Source organism: Mesitornis unicolor, unplaced genomic scaffold (assembly GCF_000695765.1).
Source record: "Mesitornis unicolor isolate BGI_N332 unplaced genomic scaffold, ASM69576v1 scaffold4748, whole genome shotgun sequence".
In the NCBI taxonomy this organism is placed as follows: Eukaryota; Metazoa; Chordata; class Aves; order Mesitornithiformes; family Mesitornithidae; genus Mesitornis; species Mesitornis unicolor.
The window spans coordinates 27,819-38,518 of NW_010200995.1; the positions used below are offsets into that span (position 1 = coordinate 27,819).

The 10,700-nt window shown below is 39.1% G+C and overlaps 1 protein-coding gene across 1 annotated transcript in view; it reads left to right on the forward strand.

Moving 5' to 3' along the window:
- USP32 (ubiquitin specific peptidase 32) overlaps positions 1–10,700 on the forward strand; it is a 57,473-nt gene that overhangs the window by 8,679 nt on the left and 38,094 nt on the right. The window contains exons 3-5 of the mRNA XM_010189913.1: positions 818–923; positions 1,519–1,637; positions 4,760–4,919. Of these exons, the coding sequence (XP_010188215.1) occupies positions 818–923; positions 1,519–1,637; positions 4,760–4,919 (385 nt within the window). The remainder of the gene's footprint in view (positions 1–817; positions 924–1,518; positions 1,638–4,759; positions 4,920–10,700) is intronic.

Sequence of the window (10,700 nt, forward strand, 5' to 3'; positions counted from 1 at the left end):
GTATCTTCATCTGTGCTCTGTAGTATTAGAGGCAAGGTGAAATAATACATTGCAGTGAGTTGGTATTTATTGTTTACTAAAAGTAGTTGCTGTTTGTTCTAAAATTACTTACTTCCTTCATATCTCATTCAGTGTTGAATCACTGTTAAGATGCTGTTGAGTAAGTTACGCTGCAGCGTACAGACTTCTCATGTGGAAGGTAAATGCCTCAGTCCTTCCATTGGCTGTGGTGTTCCTGGTGGCCACTCTGGATCTTTGAGTAACTTCTGAGTAAAGTCTTGATTTCTAGTGCGTTCTGTCAGAAGAAAGATTTTATTACTGTTGTTGGAGTGGGTCATTCTAGCAGCAGTTGCAGTGTTAAGGTAGTTCAGGTATAGCTGATGGAAGGAGTTTTTCTCTGTCACATCTTTTCAAAGCAGTAGTTGTTGATGGCTCACTGTAGGTGCGTCTCCTGTGACTGGGGTGATGAAACACTTGATGCTCCAACAACCTCTTGATGGCTTTGACTCTATCAAAGCCGAGTCTGGAGGAGATTTCATCTTCATTACCTGGATCAAGAAGTCTGGGGAAATAGCACCAATGAGTGAGCAAGAAGCTGTCTTCACTGGAGAGTTCTAACGTTTTCATTTTTATACTGCTCTTCATGAAAAGTACCTGCATTTCACTACATAGAAGACCCTGGGAAGACTATTTTATAGGTACTGGAAAAGCTACAGAAGTATAACAATTAATATTAAAAGAGTTGTTGCTTTTAATTCCGATATCTCTCTTCTCCCTGTTAACTTTTTGGTTAACTTTCTCTGTTTTATTCTTCTAGGTTATCTACTGTTCATTTGGAGGAATATCCAAAGGGCTGCACTTCAATAACTTGATAGTTGGATTAGTCCTACTTACAAGAGGCAGAGAAGAAGAGAAAGCAAAGTGTAAGTAATGTAATTTACAACAGTAACAACAGGATAATGAACAGTGAAGATAAAATACGCTTATGTAAAGCAAACATAAATTGTGGTATGCTAAGTGCCTGTTTTTCTGTGTAACCAGAGCATACATTTGCCAGTAAAGATAGCATTATTTTAGACATTTTGGCTGAATATTTTGAAATTCAGTGCATTTTTTTCTGCGCTCATTAAAATGAAATATTTGATAAGTCATCGTTAATGTAAGTGTGAGGATCCTACAGAAAGACTGTTGTTGATTGCTGTGCGTGGGCAGAGGAAGGAGGATGGCATTGATATTTTTCAAAACAAATGAAAGCATCTGCCCACTGACTTGTGTTGTTTTGTCTTCCTTGTTAATCTGACTCAATAGTACTTATTTTCTTTTTGATTAGTGGACAGTGGTAAAAGAAAAAGGAGATACTTCTGACCTAAACCTTGTTGAGCTGTATTGAAATGGAATCAGCCTATGTTTTTAGTCTCTTAGTTGTTGCATGGCCTTTGGCATTCTCAGCCAGTCACTGACTTAATATTTGAAAAATATAACTACCATAGTTGCTTAAATATCTCTCTCTTTCCTCAGACATTTTCAGTCTCTTTTCTAATGAGTCTGGGAGTTATGTTGTCCGTGAAGAGATGGAGAAGATGTTGCATGTGGTTGATGGGAAAGTCCCAGAGTCACTCAAGAAATGCTTCTCAGAGGTATTTAATACAGGTTTTATCCCATTGCATTTACCAAAAAAGTGAAAATTACGTTGAGTAGTTTGTTTTTCTCTGACATACGCATGCTCATGCATGTATGGGAACAAACTGATCTTGTTTAAATTAGGTAAAAGCTGGTATGTTGTAGTATTATATGAAATTCGTACTGATGTGAATAGCAGCTTGGTATACAAATGCAGGCATTCTCCATGCTGCTTTACTTACTGTGCTAGTTTGAAAGATACCATTTCCCAAGTGTAATCATGTTATCGAGTGAATTTAAATACTGATATTGCTAGTGGAGATTTTTTCATTAGTTTGGACGTTTTATTGCAACTGGGGAAGAAATCTAGAACACAGATATGAGAGGGGAAAGAAAACCTGCATCCTAGATTTCAAAATGCCTGCCAGCAGTGGATGCTTATAAATAAGTTTTACAGTATTACTTTTGTCTCACTGTGCCTGCCAGGAGCTGTGAGATTTATTTATGCTTCGACTTGTTTGAGAGATGTAATCTTTATAAAGCTTGCTGAAGTCCTCCTCTAAACCAGACTATTGTTACTTTTAAATATTCACAGATACTTCTGTGGCAGTAGTGATCCTGGTGAATTGTCAGGTTTTGTGCTTTGGTTGCTTCATTTGTTATCAGAGGACTCTAGATCAGCAAGATCTAGCCATCGTTATATGTTCCACTGAAATACTGGTTGACTAGAAGCTTTATTTGTGGTTATTGGATTTCTTAATTACCTTAAATGTTGTTGTACTGTATTGAAGGTAACTCTGGTTATGGGTATTGGCTCAGGTAGACTCCTGTAATCTGGCAGTGGCACCGTGTTGGCTTTGTAGGCGATGATTGCATTCTTCGTTCTTGGCTGGAGTCATAAATCATATGCATACTGCAGTCCAGTTTCTGGAGCTGACCCACTTCAGTATTTCCTATTTATAATTTCCCATCAATATGATGTGATGAATTATACCCTAAAAGTTAATTGTGCTGTCCAAGAAATCCAGAAATGCTTTATGAAGACGTGCAGGAAGAGAAGTATCAATCTAGCTTCATAGCATTTTCCTGTTCAAGAAAATGCTGTGTATTGATTTTTCTTTTAAAATGAAAATAGTGTAATAACCCACTCAGCAGGATTTACTGGCCTGTTAATCATACTAGGTCATTGCTGGAGAGTGAGAAAGTTTAATGTTCCTGCTGTGGGCCTTCCTTCCTGCTGTATGGCAGATGAGTTTATGCTTTCAAGGGTGATGTTTATAGATACTCTGTTCTTCAGAATTATTGCATGTAGTCATCTAGAAATATGAGCTTTTAAAATATATCTGAGATTTCCTTACTCCTATTTCTGAAATACAGGGAACAAATTCAGTGAAGCCTGTATTGTGCTGGTTGCTCAGGTTCCATGGTGGCTCAACTGTAAGCGTCACTTGCTTCAAATGCTTTTTTCACCCTGTCCAAAGTTTTCCTGTCCGTCCTTTTCCTTGTCCTTCTTCTAATCCATTGGAACAGCGCAGAGTCTTAGTGAAACGTGAAAGCACTGCAAAAAATAGGGGGAAAGTAGACTGGAACAGGTAGTAAGAAAATAATCTTGTCTCTGATCCAAACTGTTGGAGAAATTAAAAAAAAAAAGCAGGAGGAGGGGCCTACTTTTTTCTTCTCTGTTAATTTGACAGGATAGGATTTTTTGCTTAAGCAAGTGGTTCCATAATGGGTTAAATCCTGCAAAGTCCACTCTGTTGAGTTACCCTTTTCCTGACTGCATGGGATTGGGAAGCTGGTCTGGCTGAGAAGTAAGCCCTTTTTCTGGAGCCCCCGCATCCTGCAGGGCTTTTTTTCAGCTCGATCTGTTTGTCACAAAAGCAAAGGGATAAAGGATCAGAAACAGCATTGGTAAGAGGAAGGTAAGGACCATGCTGCCAGTCAATAATGTGGTTATATACAGATTAAACTGGTGAGGGAATAGCAATGGAGCATCTTGACTCCCTTGAATTGTAACCGTGTGGAAGTCTTTGACAGTAGCTGTAAGTATTGGGGTATTTGTTGGAGAAAAATCGTAACACTTCAGTCTAGGAGAAAGAGGCATAAGAAGAATGAGTTTCTGGAACCTGAAATAATCCATTACAATTGGAATATGAAGCGAATGTTTTAGCAGGGGTGTTTGAGCAACCTGGCAAAGGAAGTAATGAATTTTCAGTTTTCTGCATTTGACATTTGCAGGTGGTCTGTGGCCGAATGCAAGCTGTTGGATTCTGTAGAGGTGTAACTCGGTGAAGTTTAGTGGTCTGTGATATTAGGGAAGTTGAAATAAAGATTTGAAACATCTTTCACTTTGCAGACCCCTGTTTATTTCCTATGGAGATTAGGGTCTCCCATGTAGTGAGTTTGTCTCCTGATAATAGGTTTGGTTTTATTTTACTTAGTTTTATAGGTCCTGTAGAAATTAGTCTGCTGATCCTTATGGTTTCATGGCCACAGCTTTAGAAACCATTCAACTAAATGGTTTTAACAGCTTCTCCAGCATTGAAACTTGGTGAATCTGTAGTTTTTATGTGTTCCTGAACATAAAACATCCAGCAAGAGAGACTGAGCTAGGAGATACTGTGAATGTCATCTTTATATCTGCGCTCCAAAGTGGGTTTTGGTCAATAGAGGCAAAAAATTGACGTGCTACTGCAGTGATTAATCATATTGTTTTCTGTGTTGTTTGTATACTTGCGCAGATATAATGCTTATGATTTTATAGCACCTGTTATTTGGCACATAAGAGCTTTTATCTATCATCATAAATTTAAATTCATTTGAAAACCCTGTGTTATTTTGAATTGTAATGATTTTTCTTCTCTTTAACCTGAGGTTCAGAGTAAATGACTTTCCAAAGGCCATATTGAGTAGGTGGTTGAAATGCAGAGAGAGAACTGATTAGTCTGATATCCCTCCAAGAGCCGCATTTGAGAATGAAATGGAAAAACGGACATGGCTCCAAAGTTAAAAAAATTATTTTAGTACTTATTTTAATAGGAGATTGTCCCAATTCTTGTTCATACAGCTGGATGGTTCCTGTTTACTGGTACTGAGAAAGCAGAGAAAAACAGCTTGCCTTTTCTTACTTTTCTTACAGAGTGAGAAGGTGAACTATGAGAAGTTCCGGGTCTGGCTGTTGCACAACAAGGATGCTTTCACGTTCTCCCGCTGGCTGCTGTCTGGAGGTGTGTACGTGACGCTCACCGATGACAGCGACACCCCTACCTTCTACCAGACCCTGGCTGGAGTCACGCACTGTAAGTCAATGGTGCTCCTTATTACCTGCATTTTAAAAACGCTTTCCGAGTTCACAGCCAAACTGTTGCCCTGCCGTAGTTGTTTGTTAAATCTCACTGTTCTGTGAGATACCTGCAGTTCTGTCCAGCGAGATAAATTTCTTCTCCGTGCTAATTTGTTCTCTGCTTTTTGTGCTGTGACATGTAAAACATTATTTACAAGGACACCGTGGGTCATTATTTTTAAGAGATAACAATACTGAGATTACAACGCCACTTCTAGTAGAAGTTTGCTACCAAACAAATTTAAAAAAAAAAATAAAGGAAAATATCTTCTCTTTGACAAATACGTTTATTTAAAGTAACTTGACATTAGTACTGGTTTTATATTTGATCTTTCAGATATAGTGGATCATAAAAGTATTGAGACAGTTCTGAAAATAGTAATCGTTTCAAAAATAAGTATTACCTCTTAATTTGCTTCCTGCAGTGAAATAAGTAATATGCCTGGCATGTGATGTAATCAGGGAACTAAATGAACTAAAGAGAAGCCTCCTTGAGATCTGCAGTTAGGAGTAATCTCCGAAGAACAAGTGCTTCTTTGTGTCTCTATTAATGTAAAAGAAGGAGCAGGTGTTTTTTAAATTGCATGTGAAAACAAAAGACTGATGAATGATACTTGTTGTGCAGGTATAATGTAAGTGTACATTACAGTACAGCACCTAAGGGCCGTTGGTGTCCATAGGAGCAGGGTGTTTGTGTTGAGATGATGCTGATTTGAGCAGTCTGGTTGTGGTTTTTGTACTCTCATAGATTGTCTTTGTTGATGTCAGGGTGGCATTTAATCTCTTTATTGGGCGGGTTTCTTGAATAAAGGAACATATGGTTTTTTCTCTTGGTTTTAAATATGAGCATTAAAATTCTGTTCTGACCATCTGAAATGAAAATGCATAATGAAGTTAGAAGGGTATAGACAGGTAATTTGTTTGCATTACGTGAGAGTCTGGAGCAGACATCAAGGTTCCAGAAGACCACTAAATACTGTGAGGTCCAATGGACAAGGTAGAGAAGGATGTATGCTGAAAAAAACAAGTATTTGGATTTTCTGGGTTTCAGCCCTGGAAAAATTTCTGGATGTTACCTCAGAACTTACTTTGATTTTTTTCATGCTTTGAGTTTGAAACTGTTTCTGAACAGTTTTTACTGTGCTTTTTTTTCATAAAGTTTATTTATACTGAAGCTGAGATTTGTAATGAAAAATATTTTTAACAACTCCTGTTTTAATAGATTTTATTTAATGTTTAATGTTGCTTTCACTACTTCCGTTTTTTATATACCTGCCACTGTTACCATCTGCAGCCAGGCCCACAGCTGTGTTCCCAGCTATTTCAGATGTGCAAAATAAATGATTCAAGAAAAAACTGTTTTTAAACTGAAGAGCATAATATTCTACTTTAACCAACCCACATCTATGTTCTTGTATCAAGAAGAAAACCTTTCTTTCTCCAAAGAATTAGAGAAATTAAGACTGTAGTGCTATAATTAAAAACAAAATTAGGGAGACTGGATGAGAAGCATGTTAGAAAATAATTAATGGAAACAAAATTTGTTCCAGTTCTTGGGAAAAAAATTGTTCAGATGGTTCCGTGTCATATTTGTTTCTACTGTAGTAGTTCCCTTTTTTTCCCTTTTAAATTTGTAGAGACAGTATTTTCATCTTCTCATTTCTCATCCTTTGTCTGAACAGAATCCCAGTCATTAATTAGTCTCTATCCAATACAATTGCTCCAAGTGCCTCCGTTTAAATTTGGGCCTTTTTGGTTGCAGGGCCCTGTGAACTGATGGTGGTGCCTCGCTGCCCTTTCAGCCGTGCAGTCCCTTCCTGAGCCATTAGGGTCCCTTCTGCACACCTTCCACAGTAGCACAGGCTGTTTTATTTCATGGCTGTTGTCCGCTTGACTCCCAGTTACCAGTTGGGCATCGTCAGCGTAATGGCTCTTACGTACACAGACTCCTTCAGGAGGCAGCAGTCTGCTCTCTGGTTAAGTTTTCATAGCAGACTTGGTGATACTACCTCAGCGCAGCCATCAGCTTTGGTGGAAATATCTGTTCTGAAGTCAGCTGGCTTTGTCTCTTAGCTATATCTTGAAGTTCCTCGTATTTTAGGGTTAGATGTTCAAGTAATATTCCTGTATTTGGTTTTAATCTCTGTATGATCAAGTTGATCTGTAATAATTTCATAACACTCTTGTGTGTTGTGGCACCTGATACTGTAAACCAAATCACAGAAGGAAGCGTTTAGTCTTATTTTCTATGAAACGTGCATGCGTGGTTGCTCTTTTACATCTGCAGGTTTATATGGCTATGTTCTGTCAGAGAAGTTACCAGATTTTTAAAGCCTCGTGCAATATGTATGCAGAGTTTTGGGTCTCTGCGGGGTGTTTCAACACAACCTGTGTTCTCAGGGAAAAAAAATTGACTTCTGAAAAAAAAAGTAAATTTCTGTTGCTACATTGCATCAAGAGTACCGAGAAATCCAGTGTTTTTTAATAGCTGGTGGTGGTCTTGGTTTCTTTACCGACGTGTGATGAAGGTACAACTGAGTGAAAAAATTAAGTTTTCCATTGTTAGGATTAAAAAGCTGAAATAAAATACTTGAGTGTGTTTGAGGTGCTTATTGAATCTTAAGTAAATGTCTGATCTGGGGTCAAGCTTTTCTTTGTATTCCAGAAAAATGATGTAGCTTACATGTATTTTTGAATCAGCGAGATGTTTCAAGCAGCATGCTGTCCACAGGGCTCGGTACGCTTAACCACATTTGGAAAGCTCCTGTGACGGTTATGTTTGGACCTCTAGATAAAATTCTGTGGAACTGTATTTTTCTTAGGTTTCAGTTAAATGTTGTAATAAGAAAACCAGAAAGCAGTTGTGCGGTGCTAGGATGTCTGCAGCCCAGTATCTTTCAGTGGCAGCTGTGGAAAACTGAGAGGAATTGAAGATAGTAGGAAGCTGCACTGGTGAACTAACAGCCTCCCCTAGCTCCAGACAAATACTTCCTTTATAATCTGTCTGATGATTTCCCTAGGGATTTGAGACGGTATAGGATTTTCATACAACATGCAAAAGTAAGGAAAATACAAGTGCCTGAGCACTTGGAAGTAATAGCAGTCAAGTATGAGTGCTTGGGGCCTTGCTGTTGTGCTTTTCGAGTTGAATAACTGCAGTCAGGTCCATCTAAAGAGGAAGAAATGTAGTACAGAAGTGTTCTTAACGCAGCTGAGTGTGTAAACCAGACCTGTTGTGACAGTTCCTTCTCTCAAAAGAAGGCTTGGTTTTGAGTACTTTTACCTAGGATAGTGGTTGCCCTTTGGGAGAAGAAGTAACCGAAACAATGTTTAGTAAACCCAGGCAAACACTGTTAGCAGAATATAGTGAAAGCGTGCAAGGCTTTCAAGTTCCTTCTCCTGTGAAATGAAAGCTACGTTGTGAAACTCGTTAGTGTGATGATGAGTTTCTCACCTGGCTGCTGCTCTCTGCTGGGTCACAGCACGTCTGAGCCTGGCGCAAGCTTCAGACCCTTCCCAAGCTTCACCTCCTCTTGTGGTGCGCTTCCCGTTCGACATCTTCAGTCATGTCAGAGACGTGAAAAATTGTGGCGGTACAAATAGTGAAAGTTTTTCACATTGATTTAGAAGCAGACAGCGGGCATTTTATTGCAAAGCATCGGTGACTCAACTGAAATTCGCTTAATGAGCCAAGCTATCAGGGAAACAAAGGAATTCTAATTTTTCATTTGGAAATAACATTTATTTTGGTGTGCAGATGACTTTAATTGTATTTCTCAACACATAATTAGAAATGAGATTTTACAGTTACAGGAAGTTGCACCTACTTGCTGCTCTTAATCAGTTTTTTTCCATTTCACTGAAATCAGATCTGTGAATCATTTCATTTGAAAGCTACCAAAATAACTCAAGTTTCTCATGGACCTTTGTTCCTAAAGACCAGTTTCAGGGATATGAGTCTCTCCTACACCTGAGTGCTGACCAACTAGCACTAGTTTGGACTTTCTCCGTTTCGTAGTAAGATTTGGGTACCTTTTGGGTTTTTTTGCTTGCTTGTTTGTTTCTAAAGCCATCGTTTTGAATAGCACTGTGCATCAAAGATCAATCTTGTCAGGGCCTACTACTAACACTAAAATTCTCTGTATGGGAATATTCCCCCTAATCATTATACATCCCGAATAATTACAATTAAACACCTAATCTCTGTTACTTTAAGTCCAAATGCAGTGATTCAATAGTGCAAAAATTTTTGGCTGCTGGAGGATGTAATTTTGTTGCCTCCCCTGGCTGGTTTGCCCTCTTTTTAATGACCAGAATGGAGCTGACTCCGTCCTGCCTGCGAAGTGCAGCTTGCTGTGGCCTGGCTTGGCAAGGCACCCCCAGGGAAGGTCTCCTGTCCTGCCATGTGCAGACCCCGTGGGTCATGGAATCGTGGTATCATTCCTTGCATAAGATACTGAGCCTTATTGGTTTGGGCTTTTTTAATCTAGCTGGGGAAAATTATTCCGGTACGGCTTCTACATTGTGGAGTTTATGTCTTAATTTTCTGTCAACATTGTGGTTCGTTTCAGACCGTCTCTGCTCCTCTTCCTCTGTACTATTTGGTATAAATACAAGTGACTCGCATGTTTCTTCTTGACATTTTTGTCAAAGTCAAACGAGCGCAGTTGAGGTCTGGTTCAGAGCAGGGGCTCCATCCCCAGCTCCAGCTCAGACTGGGGTGTTACACTGGTGATGTACTGACTGCAGGTGAGACCTCACTGGTTTCCTTCCTTTGGCTGGAAATGTTTCTTCTGCTGCAGCATAGGTGGTGGTTCGTTTTTGATGACTGTGTCATTTTGGTGTGTCTCAGTGTCATGCAATGGGCTTTCATACTTGAGTTTTCAGTCCTTTTCCGTCGGGGGAATACTCCCATTTATCAGAGGGCTTACTGGTTTCAAACTGACAGACCATGCAATTTGTCCTCCTTTGTTATCCAGTTCTGTGTTGTCGAGTTCTTATTAAATAGCATCCTAATTCTCCTTTGAATTGAAGAGACTCTCTTCTGTCCTCAGAAAAAATCATCAAAATGCTCTTGCTTTTTCTGACAGCTCTTATGTGCTGAGATGCAGTAAGACATTGTGTAATCAGTATAATAATGATATTTTAGAACATACAGTTATTTCTAATTTAACACAATAAATGAGAGGTGCCCTGGATAACCAGACAGCATGGTTGAAGTGGAGCACTGAGTTTTTGGAACAGTAAAAAATGGAAGCTGAATGTTGTGGAAGTAACCGCTTCTGTCAGAGATGCGTTTATAAACCTGCAGGGTTTTATGGTAAGGTGGAGATGTGAGTCTGTGAAAGGAAAGTGAACTGAAGTGATCACTTATCGTTGTTCACATTAAAAGGCTGTCTGGGTGTAAATGCGTGTTCTGTAGCTTGCCCACCTCAGTTGTGGTACCTGCTCTTGAAACACCATCTCTTAATGATGTGCGGAAGGCCACTAGAAAACAAGATTTTGGATTTATTAAAAGTGCTTTTAAGAGTATATTTCATTCTGTGCTATTTTGTTTTCCACGTGTGTGAACACCTGTACTTTGAGAGGAGCTGTAGTGTTTAATACCTCTCCTGGAAGGGTTTCTGTCTTAAAGCACTGATAATCTATATTCTGCTCAATAAACGCAGTTGTGGCTGACACACGCGGGGATCTTGGTTGAAGTTAAAATATTCTCTTCTCTGTTTTATAATTAGGG